This window comes from Dipteris shenzhenensis, chromosome 8 (genome assembly GCF_047967505.1).
Source record: "Dipteris shenzhenensis isolate YYH24624 ecotype China chromosome 8, Dip_SZ_1.0, whole genome shotgun sequence".
Classification (NCBI taxonomy): Eukaryota; Viridiplantae; Streptophyta; class Polypodiopsida; order Gleicheniales; family Dipteridaceae; genus Dipteris; species Dipteris shenzhenensis.
In genome coordinates, this window is record NC_141603.1 from 13,897,233 (window position 1) to 13,923,621 (window position 26,389).

The following is a 26,389-nucleotide window of genomic DNA, read 5'->3' on the forward strand; positions in this document are numbered from 1 at the left end:
ATGTTGCAACCCCAAACGCGAGGCGTCTTCTGAACGGATGTTCAGTTTGCCCATTGGTTCAAATTTCATCACGTACTTGAGGAGGTAGTGAGAGATTGAAGAGTTTGTCACCCGCTGTATGTTCATGTGCGCACCCCACAACAGTAACACGGAAGGGTGGTAAGGGATGACGTTTCGGTGCTCATGTCCCGGCCAGTAATACAACCAACGTTGCGTCAGAGGGTCGAGGATGGGTTCATATTCTGGCTGTGTTGCGAAAGGGAAGCCGTGCTTGCAACTGTGGTGTGACGGTCCGACGTAGCACGCTTTCCTGCATACGTGCAACTGCTTCCTGAGAACTAGTTCTCGCAGCCTTGTGTTTCGAGGATCCAGGGCCTCATCCCTGGGGACGTAAGCCGCAATCTCATTTGCAATTCGCTGATGGTCATCATGGTGGACCCACAATATGGCATGGGCGTGTAGGGAGCCCTTGTTTTGTATCTCATAACGAACGACATGGTGTTGTATTCGGCCAAGCAGACCGTCGGATGAAAGCAAATGCTTGTGCATGAACATGTGGAAGCGTGCGTGGAAAAGTGCCACGCATTCAACAGGACAGTCCTTCCAAGTGAATTGCGCATTATAATGTGTTGCGATGCTCTCGATCACATTAATTTCTTGCCACCGTGTATCGGTGACCTCGTCTGCAGTGAATGTCAGAAAGAAATCTCGGAGGCCCCAAGCATCGACCATCGTTATGAGGTCCTTCAGTTGCCGTCGATGCCACGATGGGGACCCCGGCATTGTTGATGGCATGCTGTAGCGAAGCACATGTCTCATTGCGTCTTCATCAGTCATGGCAGGGTTGGCTTTCCTATATTGGTCGATGTCTCGTTGCAAGCATGTAGAGTTGCTTGAATTGGCAATCATCACTGCCTGTTTTAACTGGAACATGATCAACAAGTACGGCTTGTAGAGCGTGTAGATAGAGAATAAGGTGCATATTCTCATTTTCACATAGTTGCTGAACTGTATGCAGCCATCATAGTAGCCCCGTCCGAAAGGGAACAGGAAGGGGAACACTGCTGACTCCATGGTTATGTCAACGCATGCACTGCCAGCTGCTACTACTCCATCGACGTGGAATGAAGCGACCCTCTCTGAAAGCATTTCTGTACCCCGTAGCTGTATGGAGGCAAACTCATGCTTGTCCCTTGCATCAAAGGCGCGACGGTTCGCGGGGTCCACCATGTTTTGCAAAAGCAGGAGCTCAGGCTGAGATTCCACTATTGACATTAACTCGAAGGGAGCTGTCTCATCGTGTAGTTCCAAGATACCTACAATGGTTTGAGGACTCAAGATGCACATACCCATCTTGATGTCCACACGCTCTGCTAAAGAATTGTACTTACGCAATATTGGATTGTTCTCGATGTTGTATGCGAGCACACCTGACAGCTCGTTCATCACGATTTCTTGAGCCGAGCTTAGTGGGACGTTTCGCCAAGATATCAGAGGATTGTCTAGAAGTGACCTTTGAAGGCTAGAGAAAATAGCCACGCAATTACTAACCCATTGCTTGTATCTATCTGCGATGGTCAACCACGATGACGTAGCTGGCCTCAAGGACATTTTTCTTGACGTTATATCAAGTTGAATAGCTCGACCTCTGGCTGCTCTGAGTGTTGACGAATGGTCATGTTCGAAGGAGTTTCCGGTGCTCATTTCTACATCGTGACATGAATCGATGTCTTATGTTCGGGTTTAAACACCTACAGGGATTAATAATAAAAACCATCCGAAACTTTGCTACAATTTCACTCACGTGGTCTTGTCTAAACGCAACAGGAAAAACAAAATGGACTGAACCTCTATCTTTAGAAGGTGAAAGAATTGATAAAATAACTTGAATCAAGCAAATACATTTTGTTGTGCGTACCTTTAGGAGAAGACACTCGTTTGGAGGCTGCAAACATCTCGAAAACAGAAGTGTTGCAGACATGATTAGTATGTTGGTCGAACCAAGCAAATGTAATGTTCCCTTGCGGAAACAGAATGTGCGAAGAAGTGCATGTGCTCAAGATGAGGTGTTAAAAAAAAAAAACCATACGTAATGTATGGTGGAGAGCCGGCACATGTCTCTCCAAAAATTATATATCATAGGGGAACGTGCCATCCCCTCGTTTCGAATAGTCACCTCCAGTGTTGGAGGTGTAGCGCATTAATGCGGACCAGTGCAACAGACGGTGCAGAAACATTTCAGAATTGAAATGACCGTACATTCTACTTACGTGGAGTATCCTTTGTGACGTCCACAACTCAACGAGAAGTTGCCTATTTCTTTGCTGGAATGTTGGAATCTGAAAAACAATCATGATTAGTCAATATGCATTCCTCATGTTCTGCATGTTTGGATATGTTGGTTAGCATATGTGCAATTTCCTAAAGATGATAAATTCAAGCACAAAAGCTATACACAATCCAATGATCAAAGATGTTCAAACCATCAAGGTAATCATCTTCACACATCTTCGAGCGGTTGTAGTTACAATTTTTGCCTTTGCAAGATTCCAAAAAATTACGACTATGGAAATATAAAAGTGCGTTCTCAAATCCAAGAGAAGGTTTGCGATAGGTGGAGGCTCCTCTCGTGTCCATCCATTGCCTCCCAAAATTGAAGATGTTGTCCAGGATGTTGCACTCCTTAACATTTATGATATCGACAAAATTCAATGGGCAATTCGCGATTTCTAGAGCTGATCGTACGTAGATCCGTCTTCCATCGGAGCCATAAAAGACTATACAAATCGATTCGCCTCAATTACTTGGCCCTGAGTACATCATCATAACTAGTGAAATAAGGTATCTTGGAGGACAAACTGGGTTCCCCGTCCGTGGCAAGAGAATGTCTGTTTCCATAAATCCCTTGTTTATTCTCAGTCATCGGCACATAAAGCCCGAGAACCATGTCCTGACTTGGTACAGATACGGGATCCCCCGTAGCACGAGATAATAAATTTGTATGTGAAAACATTGGAGAACGAGCCTACGGCCATTTGATCTCCGTCAGAATCTGCGTTGAACCCCCCACAAACCAATGGATGCAGACGAATAGCATGCCCTTCTATTAAAATAGGTTGAAACGCTTGTATACCCAATCTATGCAATGTAGGTGCTCGATTCAACGATATAGGATGACCTTACGTAACTTCCTGGAGAACTTTTCGTATAATTGATTCTTTCTTCCGAATCATATTCTTAGCAGCTCGCAGGTTACGAGCGACGCGTCGTCCAATTGAATTACGAATTACGAAGGCTTGGGAAGGCTCTATCGATGGTTCTCGGGGTGATCCACATTGATGTAACGAGGGAGACGGACCTACCACGGTAACGAAACGACCCAGATAATCAACCCGCTTTCCAAGCGAATTCTCGCGGAGTCGTTGAAATTGTCATCCTCTTGTTGATGGGTCCCAGAAAAACCTTGAACTACACGACCTCGTTTTGATGAGGAAGAGAAACGGGATTTAGAGCATGCAGGGAGGAGGGAGGCGAGTGAATGAAAGATTCCTAAGAGAAGGGAGGCGATCAAGGTAGCAATAAGAGGGATGATCTGAGTGGACAACAAGTGAAGCAAGGGTGTTAGGCGATGTTAAAAGTAGCTCCAAAAGAATTTGCATTTACAAAAGAAGATTTGGAAGCCTACCTTCAGAGCCTTCATGTACGAGACGGCTTTCGTTCGTCCATTTCACCTATATTTATAGGTTTTGCCTTGGCTTTTTACGCAGTTGGCTTTTTACGCAGCTTTTCAAAAGCTTGAAAGCTTTTGGGCTTTCAGAATTTAAAAAATCTAAGGGTGTATATTGTGCCATGTGGAAGCACAGGATTTCAGAATTTGAAAAAACGTCCTAGTGCTGGCCAAGTAACAAGTTGGATGGGTCGAGCACTGATGTGCCCACAAAACACCTACGTTTGTCGACCGGTGTATGTGGTTGTGGAAAGAGTGTTAGATTATGATGTCAAATGGGGAGCTGTGGCTTGTGTTGCAGCGTTGCTGGTGTTTGTCGAAGTATTGTGATCGAGTGTCGTGAAAATGAACAAATGCTCAGACTAGGATATGAATGTTGTTCCTGTGCGTGGCTCGGGACATGATGCGTTAGTCCAGACATGGTCGATTGTGGAGTCGTAGATTGTTGTGGGTACTGTTATTAGCTGGCGCATATTGTGGTGAGACATGAAGTCTCATAGTCGGCAATTGATGTTGGTTGTTGTGTTACAGTGTATGTTGAAGTCTCCCACTATGTACGTGATTGTGTGTGGTCGCACGTATTGGAGCATATTTTGGAGAGCTTGAAGGAGACATGCAGTTGTTGTTTTTGGGGCCTAGTAGAGATTTAAGATGGCGAGCTATTGATCATGTGCTGTGTGGAAGATTGTTAGCAAGCACTCGTAGCTATGAGGCTGTTGTGAAGTGCTTGTAGCCGCAACGTGTGTTTGTAGTATGTTGCGAGTCCGAGCCCACCGTCCATTGATGCAGTCAAGAATCCCAGTATGTGTAACGCTTCTCTGCCCTTGTGCCTTGTTTCCTGCAGGCAGAGTATAGGTGCAGCAAGCATGTGATCGCAATGAAGAATGTCTTCTGCATGGGAAGTGGTCGATCTTGTGTTAAGGGATTGCAATGTCCCAATGTAGTGGGAGTCTTGGGCGAAGTCTCTCACCTCAAAATTCCAGGCGCATTGAGTGCGTGGGTGTTGGATCTCTTGTTGCACCAGTGGGTCCACCTTGATATGCCTTTTTTCCAACCTTGAGAGCAGGGAGAGCCCGGTTGGGTCATGCACTCGAGAAAGGGCAGTGTACACGAAGCCATGCGCTTTGATGCCTATCGGGTCAAATGCTACTGCTTCCATTGTGAGGCCCTGGGAGCGGTGGATGATACGAGCAGCTGTTGGCTAGACTGAGAATTGTTTTTGGGAAACACTCTTAAGGTGGTTCTTGCCAATTTGAAACTCACAGACGACTTGTAGGATTGGTGTCTAGGTAGGTGGTTGTCCGTGCTGGTACAGGAATTCATTTTCTAGGCACGTTGTCCTCCCTATTCGGAAGTCTACAAATTCGACCCAAATGACTGGGTATTGTGAGCCGTTATCGCCATCCTTGAAGGTGCCATTCACACTGTTGACGATGCCGCCGTCGATGGCGAGGTTTCCTAAACTAATCTGTACTATCATCCCAAGTTTTAGGTATAGCTCATTGTGTAGTCCTACTGTCATCCTTGGGCCTGTAGGATTTTTATCCCCTTGGAACATGATTTGTGCCTGGCATCCGTTGCGCTAAAGACCTTGGGCTCTGTGTCGAGCATGCCAAAGACATATTCATTATGCTTATCCTTTGCAGCATTTGTCTAGTAAAGGTGTGGCACAATGTGTTTCAGTGGTGGTTGTCGGAGATTTGTGTTATTTAGGTTTTCCAAGTCGAGGTCTGTTTGCGTCCTGGTCCTAAGTCTCATGGGGATGCGCAGCTCGTAGAATGGCATATGCGACCTCCAGAAGGAACCAAGCAGGGTGGATGCTATGCATCACTCTAGAAATATCCAAGTGTCTTTTGTTGGCCTTGCTTGGTGGAGGTCTCCACATAGGAGAACATCAATCCCGCCGAATGGTTTGTCGTGGCTATGTTTGATCTCGCATAAGCAATGCTGATCGATGACAATGTTGCGTTGGCGTAGGTCTTATCAAACCTTTCTTGATTAGAAGCGATTGTCGCTACATTTGAAGTGGACATGCCATGCCATGTTGGGTTGTCATCAGAGAGGTCATGCTCTTATATGTGAAAAGGTAGGTACAACATGCATAGCTCCCTATAGTGATTCTCTGGGTCTTTGTTTTTGTTGTAGTTGCAGAAGCATGTAATCTATCCATGCCTCCTCGCATGCTTTTGTGTAGCAAGGATTGAGTGCTCTCTTGCAAAGCTGGCCAGACAAATGTGGTGAAGGTTTTCCCTGCGATGAAGATATTTTGTGACAATGTCATCAAAGAATACGGTAGTGCTATTGGGGTCCATTAGTTCTAGTTGTGCGCGCTTCTTCAATAGCATTTTACGTTCGCCAGGTGGGCTCGTGTTAATATAGTAGAATTGCCTTATCATGCTTGTTAGGGGCAGCGATAAGAATAGGTATGCAGCTCGTTGCGCACTGATGTGATGTGTGTTGAGTATAGCATTGTCAACCTTGCGGATCCACTCGTTTGTAGGCTCGTTGTTTTGTATGCTTCATTTAAGAGCCTCTTGAATGGCAAAGCTTGTTTCCTTATCGTTCTTGGTGATGTAGGATGTGCAATATGATGCTACCCTGTGAGGGTTCACGATGAATTGGATGTCCATGTTTGCCTGCCATAGGTTGGAGATTGTGGGGTTGAAATTATTTGTGTACATATCAGCAGGCTTTCTACCCAGAATATTGTCGGTTCAGAAATGCTGCTTCGCAATGTCAGCAAGTACTCGTCATTGGGCATCCCAAGCTTGTCCAAGAATGTGTCGAAGTCCAGTGTAAATGTAGAAGCCTGTACAAGGAAGGCTGATATTTCCTTCATTTTACCCTTATAGATTGACAAGTCCTCATTGTAGCTTGTAGGCTCGAGAATTTTTATTGCATTAATGGGTGGGCATGACAAACCAAACCTACAATCTTTCCCTCTTTTCTTGCAAGTTTTCCTATGCTTATGGCTTTGGATGTCTTTTTTCGAAGGATCGAGTAGCAAAGAGTGTGATAAGATGTACTTATCAATGAATGCCTTGATGACTTTGTTATATGTGGGTGCATCTGTAGTCCATAAAAAACCATGGTCGTGCTGGCTTGCTTTGTTTTGGAATTCTGCGACAAAGAAAAAGTCAGCGATCTAGCCTAAGATGGTGTTGTCTTTCTTAAGCAAGGCTTTCATAGCTTGGAATTTGTGGACGTAGTATCGAGTTGTTGTGATGGGGTCAGATCGTATCATGTTGCATATATCATTTTTTGACCCTCCATATAAGTTGTCTTGTTGAGGTTCTCGGAGCTTTGCTACCATAGTCGCTCTGCAGCTGAAAAAGTGACGAAGAATGTGGGTGGCCCAATCTGGCGCACCATAGCAAACAACTCTCTTTTTAAACGATGCTTGTAGTCTGCAAATTTATCGCAGGCAAGTAAAATCCCAAAACCTTATCTTTGATTGCAGTAGCCTCTCTATGTTTGTATCCACCAGTGCATCCCTCGCTTGCAGTATTGATCCTCTTGGTTGTCCTTTCCGCATGCGAACCCACGTGGAAGAAAGAACTTGTCAAACAAGAATTTTTATTATTTTGAAGAACAAGTTGTCAATGCATGTAGCAAATCATTTGTCGATATGTAGCAACTCCCACTTCACAATCTCTTGGTAGCTTGTTTGGTTTGGGATGCTGTATGTACGTGGGTGCCCATAGAACAGTGTCGAGAATGCCAGCTCCTCGTAGTGCTTGTATTTAAAAAGGCTTAGTGGCGAGAATCCTTCGGATGGGGCAACAACTATTGGCTTGTCTTGGAAGTCGACGACTTGCTGGCCTGTGTATAGCCTGTGGACCAAAGTATCCGTGGTTGTCACATTTAGAGTCGGGCCGGACGATTGGCTCCTCATGTTGTACGTCTTGCTCCTGCATTGCCTCCAATGCAAGAATGTGTGGCAACCATAGTGGGTTCATTTGAACGTTGTTCTCTTGGTAAAGTGGTTTGTGTAGAAGCTCATGCATTGCATGCATCATCGTTGCGGGCTGCACAAGACCACTCATGTAGTCCTTCTGATCGCAACTAGAACTGTAGCATTGTCTGAAAGAAACCTTGGCAAGACACGTTGAGCCCTATCACACTATCAGTGAAAATGTTGACAACGTTCCCATGCAAACCGTATTGCCCTTCATATGTGAGCTCCCCAATTTGAGCAAAAGGTATCCGTATAGTAACCAGCCTCTCTTCAATTTGATTCAATGTAGATGTGTACATGCTTTTACGTGCAAGGACCGTATTCTTGGATGCAAATTTTGGTGTCGCTCGCTGACGTACTTGGTTGTAGCAGCTGGAGCAAATGCATCATTAATTGATCATTTCCTCGCTGAGATGGACATGTGCATTTTGGAAGAATGAATATTTTGTTGCGGTTAGCTTTTACAGCTTCGCATGAAATCCTGGTGTGTCTTCCAGTTTTATCTTGTACGAGGACCGGGCTTTGGCAATGCTTCTTTTCCTTTTGCATGGCTGCTTTGGGCATCAATATTTGCCGCGCCCTGCCAAAGTTCTGTGTTGCAAGGGGTTGTAGTTGAAGCAGTCTGTCGCGCGGGAAGTTCTATAATCTCAACAGTGCTCGACATCGCTGCCCACATTCTGTAAATCTTGTCTTGCGAACGGTGTGCACTAAGTACCATGCATTTGGCCTACATTCCAGAAAGCAAGCTGCTGCCTCTTCTGCTGTGAGGCCTGGGGAATGTTGTAGTGCTGCGTGTAACTCTGCCTCGTCAGATTTTGTCCAGGTCGTGTACCTCCTTTTCCTCGTGACTGGCACCAACAGCACAATTGACTACCTCAACAGCCATGGATTCAGTCCAATGGAAAACTCTGAAAGAGACAAAGCAGGCCTCTGAGATGTCTGCCAGGAAATCATGCATAAGTTCTTTTGAGTTGGTAGAATTCTTAAGCGCAAATGATATGTCTGATGTTTGCAAAGTAGTCTCCTTAGTGGAGGGCAGTGCACCAATGAAATCATGCAGGGGTATTCCTCCGTTGCATTTTTTTGCATGAGGTGCTCATGCACGATCCGTAGCAATGTTTCGTGTGTTTGTCCTTGCAAAGTGTGTGCCAAGCACAGTAGCAAGTCCATGCACTCTTTGTTTTCATTAATGAACTATGTGTCCCAAGCAAGGTCATGTGTGTCGATGCTAAAGTGTTTTGAAGCGTTGTACTATTCTTGTGTGAAGATGTTTCTTGCTCGATGGAGTTTGCTCGTTGGTTGGGGTGAATGTACATGCGCTAGATGTGTATATGGTATGTTGGCTTGCAAAGTAGAGGGATTAAACTTGCATAGTTGTACTTCAAAAATATTATTGGATGTCCACAACATTAAGAACTTATTTTTTAATGGCTTCTGCACACACAATGCGCCCACACATTATCGACTCTACCATGCAGGTAACATCACATCTTGCACTCATGCTTATATTACTTATGACACTTCATGGATTTGCTTGAGCGCATACCAAGAAAATACTTTTATTATTGCAATGTAAATATGCTTCTGCGATGTTGCCATTGTATGTACATCATTCCACCACAATTTATTTAAGGCTATTTACAATATCACGTGCCTTTGGTGAATGCAATGAGCGGTAAGCTAGCAAATGCCAAACTCAAATACCAGAATTGAGCGTCGTAATGAAACTGGCACAACTAATGGTAAAATCACCTGAGGGGTGGCGGTGGCAACCACGCTGCGCATGTAATAGTTGATGAATGGGAGCCGCAACTGCAATACCTCATCTACGCAAGCCCCATGAAGCTTCACATCAACATATGTGCCATCATGGAGAACCACGTGGCCTTTTGGAGAAGGAATTCGGATAACGTCTTGTGGGCTACCATGCAAGTAGCAGAAGGGGTGAGTAGGGTCACAGCTCACGCGAGAACCTGCGCACTCGTCACATTGAAACTCAACCAGTGGCCCATTTAGGTCAACAAATTGCAACACCCCATTGATTGCACATGCGCATAAGAGGCATGTTTCAATTAGCATGGGCAAGGAGTATTTCAAAAGCAATACATGTGTACTAAAGAGAGAGCTATTTTTTTGGTTGTCACCACCTTTTGGTCATAGCCTAGAACTTGGTGCCCAAACGCGGACAAGAGCCTTTCGCGAAGCCTACCCTCGGGTATTGTTGTAAGGATAGTGAAATAAAAAATAGCGAGCGAATGACGTGCATGCATGTAAGAGATGTTCCTCACAACATACATCACAATCCCCCCATCGATAAACTCTTGGATTAGACGCAATAAAATGGATCGACGATTAGCTACACACGACAACTATAATCACATACGCATTGTTAGGTACACCACATTTTTCCCCTAGCCAAACAAGATTGCGTGAAAGGTAATTACCCTTGCGCGATCCTCTGGATTTGGGCCATCCGCTATCATGATATGCTCAGTCGCAGACATATCTAGGTCAACCTTAACCACAACGAAAGCAATTGTTTCCATCACTGATGTAAATGGGACTCTCTCTGTTGCACCACCCATGGTACATATACGCTAATACTCTTCTCTGACACAAGGTAGAGCATTCCATCAAAAGGCTCTACTTTGACTACACTAGTCGTTGCATCGATATGCAGGGACACGTTGTAGGTTCCACCTTCTCCAGTGTTCTTCTTCACTATGGATGGGCCCTTGATCCTATAAAATTCATCCACCTCCAAAATATCCTTCAATTGGAAAACGTAGTTGTGAGGAACATGCAGGGTCACTGTTTCATAACAATCCGAATCGATGAGATCCACGCGCATGTACGTGGCATATGTAGCATCCCTTGCTTTATAAGTTCCATACTTTGCCAGTATATGCCCCTCGAACACAAACCGATGGTTTACATACTCTGACAACTCTGCTATTTTCAAGATTGGGAGTGCGTTGGAATGACCCACTTTGTGATTTAAGGGCACCAATGCCCTTGAATTAGTGGGAATGTCCTGCAGAGCACTCTCTACCGCCTTCTTACTATTGTCTTGCACATTCTCGCTATTATCAGCCACTAGATTTCCGGGTGCTAGATTTAAGGACAAACATTTATAGATGTATGAGAGCCATTATATGCATTCTATGTTGTGGCAAGAGGCAACGCATTGTCTTTCTCCTTCACGTGTGCATGCAATTGTTTGGAGAACAAAGAAAATGATGTGCAGGAGTCATGGTTGGATAATGGTGTGTAGTTGGTTATAGTGTTTAATTTTTCAATCGCATTTCACTCAGACTGACTCATAGCCACTCACAGCAAACCCACAGCACGGTAGGCCAAAAAGAGTAGAAGCAAGAGACAATAGTAGATTGTCAATAGAACACCACCGGGGAGAGGTGGAGATCAAGAGGCTGAGAGAGAGAGAGAGAGAGAGAGAGAGAGAGAGAGAAGGTTTGGGAGGGACTATCAAATGACCGCAGAGCTGCACCAGAGATGTAAATAAGAAATGTAAGAAGTATACATTCGATGATCACCCTTCAGATGGGAACAGGTCACGATGTAGAAAAAGTATTGCTTGACGGGAGGTATACAAAGTAGAATGGTAAACATAGTCTATGTTACTTATTAATAATATGCGCATAGCAATCCATCACTGAGAGCGCATCAAATCTATATGCATCCTATGTGTTCTTTCGACTATATCTCCCTCCCTCATAAAAATTTCCGTGCTATACAGCAGAGAACAATTGTTGACTCTCTCCAGTGAACGACCAGGATGAAAGCCAACGCATCAGTTTTAGTTCGTCACATGCACTAAGGGGTTAACTCCGTTCTGACTTAATACAAAAATTGACTTTCTTGCTTATGCATCATCGCATTCGACCAACGCTGCTATTTTGATTTTGCATTAACTTTGTATCTTTTCATAAACAACAGATTTCTGGATGCTCTTCGCGGCACATGCAACCCAGGATAGTCACTTCATAGGGGAGGCCCTATATAAAAAGTTAACTTGCATTTCAGAAGGGCAGGCATTCCTCAGTGTCGCAATATCTTGCATACTATGGTTTCCAAAGTTCGCATGGCATCGACCATTCAATGCACGACATGAGCATAGCATGTGAGCAAGGAAACAAATCGATCCAAACAAAAGACACCACAACAAAAATATAATCAGTAACTCACCCTTGGAGCAAGCTTATGAGACCACTGCTTTGAAGACCAACTTGAGAGTTTTCTTGCCAGCCTACTTTTCGATGCTTGGACCCTCCTTCCTAGTCCTCTTCAACTATGAAGGATCTATAGCAGACTCGGTTGACTGCGAGTACAAACGGTCAGTGTTTGGACATCTCACTGTATATATAAAAGAACAACAACCTAGATATTACTCATCGTTCTTTGTTCCGACAACATCAAGAGTACCTTCCACACCAAGCTCCAGGGACGTAACTTCCTCCTCACACGATGCCAGAATGGGCTTCCCGAATTTCTCCAATTCTAGACGCGAAGACATCTTCATCAAACCAAGCAATTTATTTTCAATCATGTCATGTTGCAATCAAATTACTGATGCTGCAGACATTGGCAGATGTGAAGGCCGAAAGCAGAAGGAAATTATATGCACAAAGAAATGAAAGCAAAATCTCAATTGAAAAAGACCGCACCTGGGACGAAATCGCCACTCTCTATATCCATCAATTCAGCAGCAGCGGCGGTATCAACAATCTTTGCATCATCTACAAAAGCCATCTTATTTGCTTGTAGATATTCGTCACAATGTAGAGATCTATCCTCTGCAGGTTTATATGTCACGCTACCATAGCTGTAATTGCAAATGGCAGATCCACTGCATGTTATGTCCTACTTAAACAAAGACTCCATGTAGTATACAACCTGTTTTGAACACCCTGCCCACCCTTAGTTGTTACCATGGAACAACCACTTGATCCGAGACAGGTCAGCCATGGGGGTGAGGACCAATAAGAACTCAACAAAATGCCACGCCTCGAAAAATTTAGGAACCTCTAATTTTCATTTTTAGTCAAGCCCCAATTCATACTAAGGCCTCCCTCTATCACGGCAAGCCAAAAATTATGGATCGTAGAAAAATATGAGAGCCAGTGCTTACGTCAAGTTGCAAAAAATGGTGAGAGGAGAGCTTTTCTATGAGGAGTATTGGGTGGTACCTGCCTCCAACGTTGGGGGGACTGCTGACATTTTAAAGGCACTTGCCTCTTTAATGGTCCCTTACCCTATAGCAAAATGAGTTTCTCATCTTGCCATCGTCACTCCTACTTTGTAGCTAAAGACCTACCACAAAATTCAATAATTCACATTCCCATAGTTGCTCCAAAACTCTTCCATTGTGCAAAAAAGAGACCTACAAATGTGCTGTATGAGAGCAGCTGCTAAAAAATTACACTTGTCATGTAGCGTGCATTAATGCTTAGTAGTGTCTTGCTCAACGTCCTCTATAACAAATTTAATAGCCATATGTTGGTGCATAGATGATATGTACATGTTGTATAGATGAGGACACCATGTAAATAGGCTTAAGGACAATATAAAGGAGATGTGATATATGTGTAAGAAGATAGACGGCGTAATCAAAGAATGTGATTCATGAGCATTGTGTTACATGTTCAAGTGGTATCGGAGCCATTCGAAGGCCTGGAGGAAGCTTGAGAAGTTGTAGCATTGTTGGAGCTTGGAGGTGTTGATGTGCGCCTGAAGCTGCAAAGGAAGTGTTCATGCAAGGCAAGATGGAAGGAGGAAGAGATAATGCATCTACCTCCAATATACAATTGCTTTTGTAGATAGAAGCTTGTGCAGCTAAACTGGAAATTGTGAAATATGGAGATTTGACTAAGCAGATTGCTCAGCGTTGCTCATTCGTTCAAGGCGCATAGCATTCAAGGGAGAAAGTCCTGGCCTGTCATCTAGTCTGGTACGTGCAGCAAGAGAGTCAGTTGCGTCATTATCTAAACGTTTGGAGACAACTCAAAGGAAATCACATAATAGGAGAAATCACTGTTAGAGGGGGGAACGTTTGCCAGTCGCCAGGCATTGAGTTGCTCCAAGGTTTTTCCGTTGGAATGAGAAAGACGAAATCTCTCAGGCTTTCTATGAGCTAGTCACATCGTGGTGCGTCATTATAGTGCCACTCAGGGAGATAGTTCTAGCTTACGTTGGAAGAGAATGGTGATGATGAGCTCGGTGACAACGATGATTAAATTTACAGCAACAGACGACTAACGCGGGAGGAAAATTTGCGAGGACATAGTTGAGAGAAACAAGAAGCTGCCCTTATTTGTTTTCGATATTGTCGCACCTTGCGAACTTCAACCCTTGAGCTTTTTTGCCGCATTTCTTCTTGGTACCAGCAGGTGACGAGGCTTCGTAAGTTAGGCACAATCCATGATTTAAATTGCAACAAGTAAGGTGGTACTCTCGTCCCTTTGGAGAGGAAGGAGGGGAATTGGTAAGTAAGCATTGCGAGTCTTGGGGGAATTGAAAACATACAGTAACAACAGCCCGAGACTTGGCAATGTGATACAATCGAAGGTGGCTTTTTTGTTGAAAGTTGACCTTTGAATTACAGAGAAAACGAGGTTGATTTGGTGTTTAAGGTTTTCAACATGGCTTGAAAAGAGGTTTGGTACAAGCCTCATGCCTTTCTCTAATCTCAACGCATAGAAACGGCTTCCATCCACTTTTCAAGAGGACTCCTCTCTAATTTGTGGAGCCTTGTGATTTTGGTGAATAGGGGACAAATTCTCAGCTCTTGCATTTGCATACCTGCGAGAGCTTGAATGTCAGCACGTCAAAGGGTACATTATAATGCCATACATGCCTTGTAGACCATTGAGAAGAAAGACAAATCCTTGAAGCAAGGTTGTGAAGAGTAAACTAAAGCATCATCTATTCCTATCGACTTGATGGCAAAGCTAGACAATGGTTTAGAGCGATGAGTCTAGAGGAGAAATTTAATGGTTTAAAGCCACAGGGAGACCATGAGAGTAGCTAGAGAAGCCGAGAGCTTTCGACGTGATGGAGTTGGTTATAGGGCTCACTACTTTGATGTTGTTGCTTGCATGCTCCTTGAGCTTTAGGCAAGGCTTGTGAAAAGTCTCTCTCTCTCAAAAAACAGATCTTCTATTTGGGATTGAATCTCTTATTGCTCAATAGGGTTGTGTCTATACAGCGCTTTGCACGGTAGTGTGCTAGCTCGGATAAGGTCAATCCTATGATCCTCAGGTCTAGATTAAGGTAGACTTGGGGGTATGTCTTCCATGAAGCAGTTAGCATAGGTAGCTAGAAAGGGATCCAAGGGCTCTTGCTTATGCTTCTCAGTCTCGGGACTACTAGCCTCAATCTTATTGACCATAACAAGATATGTCTTCTTACATTTGCATAGAGCTCTTTTAGCTTGGGTATGTGACAGTAAAGGCCAAGAGGGAAGGTTCTTGTCACATTCTAAAGTCATGATCTCAGTGCCCTGAGTCATGGTAATGGTGCACTGAAGATAGCCAGGTTTAGCATTATGATCCATGCACCAGAGCATCCCTAAAATCAGACCTTGCTCGCGCAAAGGAGTGACTAGGAAATCCTCCTCTCAACTAATGGCCCTAGAGTCACTTCAAGGTCTTTAAACATTTGCAAAAAATTATAATGCGGTCCTTCAAAAGTGATTTGGCTTTATATTTCATTTTGATGGATGAAAGCCTTAGTTTTTCAACTAAATAATACGAAATGACGTCTTGGGTACTTCCATCAACAAACAAGACATTATGTTCTTTTCTTTGGAATAGTGCAATCATGCATAACAAAAAACGTACAAAAAAGAGATGCACTTTTACCTGAAGGATTGTAGTCGACATCTTTGGTGCTGTTGTATTGATCTCCGCCCTCTTGCTTGAAAGATTCATCCTGGGACCTTCAATAATATCATCAATGTAGTTGATCCATGCAGAGTTGCTGCCCTGACCATTGCCATTGGTATGGCCACTGATTCGTCCTCCGTTACCTTTGTTGTTATTGGTGGCATCCATTTCTTGAGTACATGGCTTGCATGAAGCAAGTGGGTTTTTCAAGCATTCATAAGAGTAATGCCCCTTTTCTTTGCAATTGTAACATGTGACAAGTACATTAGTTCTTCGATTGACAAGTGACTAAATAGGTTTTCGATTAGACTTGCCTTCATAGCTACCCACTTTACCACTTGCATCCTCCTTCTTGAAGAATGGGATACATTTCTTTCTCAAGGCTTGCGAGTAGCAAAGCATTTTCCCTATTTTATTTCTAACTCTAATGCTAAATCCATAGCAGACCAAAGCATGTGCACATCAACACGAATAGTAGGGTGTAAACCCTCAATAAAGGTACGACATTGCTCCTTTTGTGGCAATTTTCCAATGGTTTGTAATTGACGTAGTGCAAAAAGATATTTCTCGATGTAGACTTCCACACTTTCATTGTTCATCTTCCTCATTCTTAACCGCTACCTACGAGAGTATCCTCTTCAAATTGTGTAGGTAGGAAACACTTCTTAATTTTGTCTTTGAATGCCTCCCATGTCTTTGGAATATGCATGCTTTCCGCAAGCACACTCCACCATAATTGTGTGCTACTTGTCATGCGACTTGTAGCAAGTTTCACCTTCTCAATCTCTTTGTGGCGTTTCCTCAGAAAGTATTGGTTGGAAGAACTAATCCAAGCAAGTAGAGCATGTCCATCTCTTTTACCATCATATTTTGGAAAAGTAAAAGTTTTACAGTTAATCTTACCTGTTTTTTTTTTATCACGTAGCTTGAGTGCTTTCAGGATGGCCTTTCCCATGTTGTCTTCATCACTGGACTTATGCAAAGAAGTAGTGTCATGCGGTCGCCGTTGTGAAGTTTTGACATGGCACTTCTTCTTTTTGTGATGTCTTATGGACTATTTCTTCCATGCTCATTGTCGATGCTCTTGTTTCTTCCACTTTCTATGTCCATACATTTTTTTGTAACTTCAATCATCTCTCTTAGCACTGAGTTGCACGTTCTTTGTTGGCCTTGTGCATGTCGCACATATAGTCAAGTTCTTGCTCAAGGTCTCGCGCATGTTGCTTCCATGCATCCAATGAATCCAGTTTATGCATGGGGTCCTCATCCTCTATAGATGTATAGGTGGATTCCAAGTTGGTGTCGCTTGACCTAATGCATCTTGAATCTTTTGGCATTGTTTCTTCTCATGCTAATAGTGTGCCTATCACTCTTCCTTAGTTAATGTCGTTGGCGTTGGACTTCTTTGCATCCTCGTCATCATGATGTGGATCTTGAGTATGATCTATTTCTGACAAAATATGCTTTCCTGTCATAATGAAATATGTGCGTAGTGCAAACAAGAAATCACAAGGAAAGGAATACACACAGACACAAGACTTATCTCAATTCAGTTCCCAGGATTTGAAAGTGGCTATCTGTCTAGTACAATATCTTTGTGGCCTCTTAGACTCACGCGATCCCAATGAGTGTGTCCATGTTTGCATAGTACAAAGCAAAGCTCGTGTCCAATAGCACTTGTAGTTTGCCTCTTGCTCTCGTGCGAACACCTGCTTATGGCCTTTAGAATTTTTCGCTTCCAAAATATGTTGGGTTGCTCCCTTGCTTGTACTTTTTTACCTTGAAAGATATCTTTGTCACCACAGAATAGAGTAACAAAGTGACTTGTCCTAGTGGATAGTCACAATTGTTAAGCAAGCTTGGGCTAGAATAGTCCTGGGATGAGTTGCCTTCTGGAAATTTTTTAGAGCAATCTCCCAAGTTGTCTCCCTTGCACGTAGCCAACGGTGCCTTCAATGCCAAGAATGCCAAGGACTATGCCTTGGTCGTCGCTCTTTGCTTTGCAATGTTCTTCGCACACCAGACCTAGCTCTATCCGCGCAGGGCTTCCTTGCATGCAAGAACTTGATCTATGGATCAAGGAATCCTTGCTCTGACATCATTGGGAGAAAAAACGCTCTTGAAACTTGCAAATCCTTGAAAACACAACAAATACTATATGAAAATGCGCACGAACTTTCAAAACTCGCAAACAAAAGAGACAAAACAAGCATGCTGAGTGCAATCTCCCTCCATAGAAGTGGTGCTCTTCTTCCACCTCCTATGTATTTGAAATATGATTGAATAGCTTCCAAGAAAAAATCATACAAGTTTCATGCACATCTTGAATTGGAAAAAAACCCACAAGTCACTTCTAAAATAGCTTGATTTTTTATAAAAATAAAGTTGCTTTTTTCTCCTATAGTCAATATGCTTAGGCTAAACCTCTAATGTTCAAAAATTGAAATATGTACATGAGCATTTGTAATATAAAAAATTAGGCTTAGCCTAGTTCATCCCCGCATCACTGCAGTTGTGGCTACAAGCCAAAAATATGGCAAATCATCCTCACCAAATGCCATCTCCCAATTGCCCAGTCTTTCCCTAAATTCACAACAATCAATAATAATGAAAATTTTCAAGCATAGAATATTCTTGGAATTAATCACCACAGTTAATCTACCTTTTAGTATTTCAGCGACACAAAATCAACACACAAATGGATTGCACACATGTGACACATGCCATTAGATGATGCACACATGCCACACATAATGGATGGTGCACACAATGCCACACACTAATACAACCATAGCTCTATATCCAACCATGTAGCAGCATCCGTGCATCACTACGAACACCGAGCACACATGCATCCGTTGCATGACAAAAATGCTAAATTTCGCTTAACTAAATATTGAAGGATTAAATTAATGGGATAATTCCAATTCTGATAATAGGTATGCTTTTCAGCCCCCTCTATTTTGCTTGGTTTTCAACACACCCTATTCGTTCCCTACCCAATCCCCTCTCCCCTTCCGTCAGTCCATTGTAACCCCTTGTTGCCCCCTCCCCTAACATCGCCGCCCTTGCCCCAATGAACCCCTCACTCATCCCTATCCTCGCGCCATTACTTTCTTGTACTCTCTCCCTACAACTTGCAACCTCTCCACACTGCCTCATTGTTTGGTTGCCTTAAGCTCTTAGAACCCCCCCCCCCTTTGCTCGCATAGAATCCCCCTCTTGCAGGACCTCCCCCCACTCACACGGCCTACAATCCCTCCTTGGTGCCCTCACCCCCACACCAAAACATGTTAAAACAATATGATTCCTTAAACACAAATACAAAATTTGAATAACTATTGGCTAGTCAGGAGGTTTACACAAATATCTAATGAAATTCATTTAAAAGGAAAATCTTTGAGATGGGTTCAAATCTCCATGTAGAACTTATTGCCTACAATTATTGAGATCGCATCGTGAGTACAGCAATCCTGCGGGGCAAGACACAAGTATTGTCCAACCATGAAAGAAAAAATCTTCATGGTTAACAAGCCCATTGGAAGTCCTCCACACGATTGGTGGTGTATTAATGGTATGATACCTCTCTTACCAATTCCATACAATTTTCATGCTAACACCAAGTATACCTCTTTTTTCTATTGAGAGAGCAAAAGCCGTCATACTCAAATGTGACTCCGAAGACCAGAAAAGGACTGAAGAAGATCTCTGTTGTGTACTCCAAAATAAAAGCTTACCATCTCCATCAACAATGCTTTGTGGCTTCTTTGTGGCTTTGTTGGCGTTGCCAACAAAGCCACAAATCACACGTCTACCTTTAAATTAAAAATAGTGTACATGTACAAGAGCATTTTATCAATCCGCATAAATGTACAATCTCTCGGGCCTTCTTATAAATGGCGTGCCTAAATTTTGCTTTTATAGGTTCCAGAGCACGTCTCAGAGGTAGCCAACACTAGCAATTCATGCTAGGCTCCAGAAAGAATCATAAAAAGAAAAGTGCCCCTGGTATGATACAAATGGCAATAAGGAGAATGTCCCCTCATATGATCTAAGATGTTCAACTTCTACTTTGGCTGACGCTTACAAGACAAAAGGCCTTGCACTGCTTGCAAAACTACACATCAGCAATTTATTGTTTGCATACTGAAGGAAACTGAGCAGATCTCTATGGCTTAAATGTGGGCGCCTGCCAACCTCCACCCCAGAGAGATTCATAGAGGAATCTAGGAAAGAATCCTCTGTAGGGATCTTCCTCCCGTTTCTTTTGCAGGTATTCCAAACAATCTTCCACTTCTTTTTTGATTTCGAAGTAGAGCTGGTCTGCTTCCTGTCTTTTTTGAAGCTGCTGTTCCTTTCCTGCAGAGGAACAAGACCATAGTTGGCAACTACATGTAATGAAATTTGTGAGCAAGAGCTTATGTGTATAATCCAGTCCTACCTGCAGTTGGGAAGGGCTTTCCAAACAGGAAATACATCCGGCCAGGTGGTTTGGGTGCCATCAGTGGTAAATGCAGATCTTGTTCAGCCACGTCCCCAGTTTCCCCAACCCTGAGAGTAACGCAGTTAAAAGACACTTTAATGTACGTAAGGAAGGTTGCCCATAAGACATCTAAAATAAGCCATCGGTCAATCAGATTCAAAACTCCATTACACATTATGCAGGTCTTAAATAAAAAAAGGCTCACAAATAAATTGAATTTCTGAAGAGACTACCTTAAGCGCACGTTTTTCTTATTGAAATCATCGAAGATGTTGATGACGTAGGGGATCCTCTTCAAGTCATTGTAATCTAACACGAGCTGCACAGATAGATGGCCTTTGAGTTGTATATCAAACAGTATTTTAGTACTAGATACTAGGGTGTGTGTTGCTGAGGTATATATAAGAAGCGAGAAGTTCACCTCCAGGATGTCATCTTCGCCTATGACCCCAAACGGTACAATGGTTACACCAAAACGAGCAGCAGTTCGCACAAATTCTGAGTGTTCTGGCCAAAAAAGCTTGTATGCTTCCCCCTATGGACAAGATCAAACCCAAACCGTTAGACGAATCCAAACCTATACCACAAATCTTATGCCATCTCATCTGCACACACAAATTTTCAAAACCCCTACCCTGTATAGAACCCTGCAAGCAAACAACACTCTAAACAAATTTTGGCTGCTTTATTTCAGCTATATGCAGTGCTACGCCAGCATCTTCTACGTAAAACACGATAAGTACATCCAGAAACAGTGCTACACCAGCGTGTTATATAGTCTTCTAGTATTTATTCTTAGGAGGATTTCATTCAACAGATCAAGTCTGGTTTAGTATTCTAGATGAACCTAGGAAACTCATCCTCTATGCAGTTTCAATCTCATGACACGGACAAGGTTGAAAAACACGAACTCCATCACACATGGCCGGAATTAGCTACTATGACATCCCCACTGATGTTATCAACACCCAATGGTGGGTGTAGAGCATAGTATAGGCAAACGCCTGCATACATACAAGTCCACACACCCACATACTTGAGCAATTATTTATACAAAAGTCTGGTTTGCCTAAAAAGTAGAACCAAAATGAGTTCTTCACTCGCATGCAAAACAAGGCACTCAATACAATGAAGGAATGCAATGCTTAGGAAAAGTAAAACACCATTACTATAAAATAGGAGTCTAGGACTCGATCGAACGTGTGTAATTGCCACCACTTAGCCTTTCTTATCAGATGTCTCTGAAGAGACAATGCTTGGCCTTTTTTAGCTTAAATGGATGGAGAGCAGTTGATTGATCAAAAGTAACAGTTTTTTTGGCATGATGTACAAAACATGTGCTCTTCACTTAAAATGTACTTTCGATGCATAGCAAGGAGTTGGGACTTCACATCTAGAGATAAAGTTCATAAATTTTTACACATGCCAACATGCTGTGAATTCTTCAGAGGAGGACCAACTCATCAATGGTAAAGAGTACCCTTGGAATGCAGAGCTATTCACCCACACACGTGTCAAGAGACATTTTCATTATTTTCCCAAGGTCAATCAACAAAGCTCCCAAAAGTCATGTGGACAAAGGAGCTCATTCGGAAAATAACTGCTCAGGATAACTCTAAAGACAAAGGGCTGCAATCAACATCCACAGTACAGCCTCTTTTGCTTTTTCATTACTTCATTCCAAATATATTAAACCGAAACTGATCAATGAAGATGGAGAAAACATAAATTTTGTGCTTACAAGGAACAAAATAGCAAACAAATTGCCACCTAAGCTTTGTCAGTTTCAAACACAAGGTTTGTTTACATTCATTCTATGATTTCCAAGAACAGCAAAGTATGCTCCCGATAAACGTAAACAATAAGCATCCAACAATGAACTTTGCAGCTCCTCTATAACCCTCTTTACAACAAGATGAAGTTTTGCTACTTCTGGCCAGAATGTTTTTTGTAAAAATGTGAACCAAATTCAGCCAAAGAAACACTCAAAATATCAGATTTTACCTTCCGATGAAGGGCTTCCCTTGCACCACCAGGGTAAAGGAGAGCAGATTCTCTCTTGGATAGGGCCTTAAAAAAGCTCCTTCTTGTAGCAGGCAAACCTCCAAAGAGCCGAATGTAATCATTAAACCCTGTCTCAGTTAAGCCGCTTTCTAGATTCCTTGAGAAAAGCAGAGGGTGTGCAGCTCCTCGAATCAATTGATTGCGTTTCAAGAATTCACTAATTAAAACAGTTAGCTCTATCCCCATAAGCATGTGGTAACCCACAAGGAGAATCGGGCCATCCTCAGGAACTCCAGACAAACCTTGAACAATTGCCCCATCTTCCTTCGTGGAGAAAAACACAGGACTGCTTAACTGCCGCAAAAGCCTTCACAAACAAGGAAACCCATTTTCAAGAATCAAAATCATAGATATCGATCCTGCAATGTATGTGCATCGATATAGCATAATTGGCATTATTTGAAAAAACCACACATTGATGACATTATGTGTGCGATCTCCACTGACCTAGTGAACACACCTCTTGATGTGGCACAAAAATATAATAAAGAATGGATATTGACAAGGGAAGACATGACTTTTGATGTGGGGTGTTCTATTCAATCCATAGGAATTAGACCCACAAAAATTACAGAGATTTAAATTCCGTTTGGACTAGATTTCACCACTGACTCACATAGCTATTGGGAAGCCTCCCTACTGTGCTTCATCTTTTGTATCTCTGAAATATAGGCTTAAAACCGGGAAAGGACTGTGTATCTTTCAATTCCAAACGGTTATCTTGAAAACGTTTAGGGCCTATCTAAGTAATCCAATGAAATGGTGAAAGAGAAATTGAAACGACGTAACATTGGTAGGGTCCAATGCTTTCTTGCTGATGATCTCGAGTCTTTAAGATTTTTGACTAGATGTTCCAATCTGTAAAAAGTGACAAATTGATTGTAGTGGAATCTGCCACATCTAGCGATTATCCCACATTCTGAACCCCGATCTAGTTCTAGATCTAAAATGTAGTCTGAATTCATGGTTGGTATCGGCCACATCTGGAAACCGAGAGGATACCCTTTCCCACAATTTGGTTTCAATGGCAACACCAAAAGCTGCCTACACGTCCCACATATATGCTGAATGTTATAATCTCTAAAAATGTCTCTTAGAAGAAGAACTAATGATGATCTCCAAGACTGAGGATAGGAGTAGAAGGCACATGATATCAATTAAGTCTAAAGTCCTAATGCTATCAAAAGTTGTGAAAATATGCATTTGAGAAAATGAGACGGGAAGTATGGTTCCCTTTCTAGAAAAGCACTGTGGGAGAAAGAACTATCATCTCCATTGAGGGATGATGAATGGATCAGTATGCTCTAACCAGCATGGCAGGGCCCTTCAGCAATTGCATGCACATTGTATTTCAGGTAATTTTTACTACTATTCATTCTAGATGGTAGAAGTGCATAGGCTATATCTTGATTCTTTCAAGTACAATATGTTTTGTCTCCAAGACCATTTTGGTCTCCAGAAGAAGACCCTCTCTCTCTCTCTCTCTCTCTCTCTCTCTCTCTCTTTCATGGGTGTTGATGCCCGCTTAGAGGCTCCACCCCTTAGCTCATTGTATCAGTCTCATAGACCCTTCTGACTTTGGAAGACTTTTAATAAACTTTCTTTCTTTCTTTCTCTCTCTATATACCTACGTAACTACCTACTTTTACACCTGGTCAAAGCACTAAACATGGCGGTCTCCATCGAGTCCACCACACCTTCTCCATCGAGTCCACCGAGTCCACCGCACCTTCCCAATGTTTGGCCAATTTGTTCAAGAGTTCTTTAAACCAGTGCCCAATGGATACAAGATTTGGACTGATTATAGGGCTCATTAATGGAGGTGCAAAGGCTTGATCACCCCACATCTATGCCATGGGGTCTGACCTTGCTCTCTCCATCCCAACAGATTTAGACATTCCACAGTCCTCTCATGCATGGTGTACTACTCAAAGATCTAGTATAGTTGATTTATTATTTTGTGGTCCTACATGACAGAAGCACTCTTCCGTGGTTCTCAATTACACACCATGTACTTTTTGTCTCATAAACCATTGTGGTCTCCAGCATATCATTCTTTCTTCCTCTATGTTAAATCATACACATGAAGGGCATAGATTGAGCATACCTAGTTTCCTACCAAGCCACCCTACAGAAGCCACTTCCTATAAATCACAGGTGGAGTATTTAATGATAACCAAGCTACCTACAGGTCTATGCTATGTGTATAATCATAAGCAACCTACAAGTGCAAGGTAAAGCCTACATGGCTTCTTAAGGCGCAAAATTTCTAAGGAATCACCCCTACAAATCACAATTACGTTTAGATGCTAGAGTAGATGTTGCTCCATGCTCTACGGATTGCCATAGGCTAGTTCAAGGTCTCCCCACACAAATTTGGATTGACTCATGATGAGAGGTCATCTCACGAATGACCTTTATGATGTTGACACTTGAGATCGCTCGATCTTCAAATGCTCGGTCTACTATGAGATGAAAGGGAGCTTCCACAATCTTTTCTAAAATGATTTTGGACTCAGGTATACAGATCATAGATGTTTGGCCATATTTATCCTAGAGATGAAGAGATGCAAAGAATAGGTTTGATGAGAGTCTGAGAGACAACAATTGATGACGTGCTAGCTCTAGAGCATTGTTGGAGATATCATAGCCAAAGAGTGTGTTGGTGTGTAGTACTAGGTGATCTAGTACTACTTCATGTGTGTGAGTCATGTGTGAGTGCCACATGTCATTATGGGACTTATCCCATATGCACTAGGTGCTAGTGTGTGAGTGAGTAGCCTATATGAGGCTTGTACTTCACTTATCTTGATAGACTTGATGAATGAATGAAAGCCTTCTTCATGTTTTCATTTGAGCATAATTTCCTCACCCCCCCCTCTCTCTCTCTCTCTCGCCACCATGTTTCCTACATGGTATCAGAGTAGGTTAGCCATGCCCTAATCTCTGTTCTGCCACATCATCATCTTCAGCCCTAACCCTAATTCTGCTTAGCCTCTTCCCTCTTGCAGCTGCCTCAGTTCGGCCTCATTCTACCTCCTCTCAGCCTTCTCAATTGATTAGGTCTTCTACATCTGCTGCATACCAGACCACCTCCAAGCAGCTCCTGACTTCTGCTTTGGTGACCTGCTGCAACAATTTGGAGCAGTCCTGCTGAGCCACCTTCCATATTTTGGACCTGTCTCTTCATTTTGAAGCCTCTCAGCCCATCAACCAGCGGCTGAAAACGCCCATCAAAGCATTTCTTCAGCTGTTTTGCGTACATGGAGTTTGTTGTTCCATTTCAGAGCCCTAGACCAGCTGTCTCACTTGTTGGTGCTTCATTTCTGCTTGCTGCCCGCCTTCACAAACATCTTTACCATCATGACTTCGTTGTCTTCTACTTCCTTAGTCATGAAGGAGTTCAAGGGGGGAGATTTTCCCACATGGCAAACCAAAATGCAGCTATTCCTTATGCGTGAAGGAGTTTGGGATAATGTTGAGGATGACCTAGTTGAGTTACTTGATCAACAACACCAAATCGCCTCAAGACCTTGTTTGGTAATAAAATCACCAACTCTAAAGTCTTTCTGAAGCTCAAGTTTTATGATTTGAAAATGGAAGAGAGCAACGAGTTGAGTGATCATCTAGCTCGGTTTCAATCTCTTGGTCAACAACTTTCAAGTTTGAAAAGCCCACCTAATGATGAAGATAAGATGCCTGTCCTTATGAAGAGTATGCATGGAATTTCTCGCTTTGAGCACACTCTTGTAGTCCTTCGCCTTGCCACTATCACGTTTGATGATATGGTGGCACTCCTCATTGAGAAGGACTGTTGCAATAAGGAAGACGCTCTTGCCTCCCCTAGTGATCAAGCATTTGCTTGTACAAGCAAATGGAAGACCAATAAGAACATTATTTGCACGTTTTGCAAGAAAAAAGGGCACATTGAAGTCCATTGCTTCAAGAAGAAGAAACAGGAACAAGAGAAGCATCATGCCAATCTCCTGGCTAAAGAACAAGCTGAATCTGAAGTGTCCCCGAAGGAGATACATGCAGCTACAGCAGAGGTTCATGGCCTCTCCCTTGAGGACGAGGATCCTTTTGACCACGGATGGGCTTTCTATGCTATGTATGTTTGTGTTGAGTCAATAAAGGTTATCAGCCTTGAGTTGTTCCTCTAAACTGAATGTATTTGGAGTCAACAAGAAGTACTCTGCCCTGGGTTGTCCCCCAAAAATGAATATATTGTCTTTTACTTAGGTTTGATGGTA

General features: G+C 42.8%; 1 protein-coding gene across 2 annotated transcripts in view; it reads right to left on the reverse strand.

Moving 5' to 3' along the window:
• Positions 1–19,029: 19,029 nt before the first annotated feature.
• The window catches only part of LOC147899148 (phytyl ester synthase 1, chloroplastic-like), a 72,335-nt gene continuing 64,975 nt past the window's right edge, over positions 19,030–26,389 (reverse strand). For both annotated transcript variants that reach the window (XM_087377900.1, XM_087377899.1), the window contains exons 10-14: positions 22,077–22,443; positions 20,494–20,607; positions 20,306–20,391; positions 20,031–20,140; positions 19,030–19,948 (exon numbers count right to left, since the gene is read on the reverse strand). In XM_087377900.1, the coding sequence (XP_087234026.1) occupies positions 19,758–19,948; positions 20,031–20,140; positions 20,306–20,391; positions 20,494–20,607; positions 22,077–22,443 (868 nt within the window). In that variant the 3' untranslated portion in view covers positions 19,030–19,757. The remainder of the gene's footprint in view (positions 19,949–20,030; positions 20,141–20,305; positions 20,392–20,493; positions 20,608–22,076; positions 22,444–26,389) is intronic.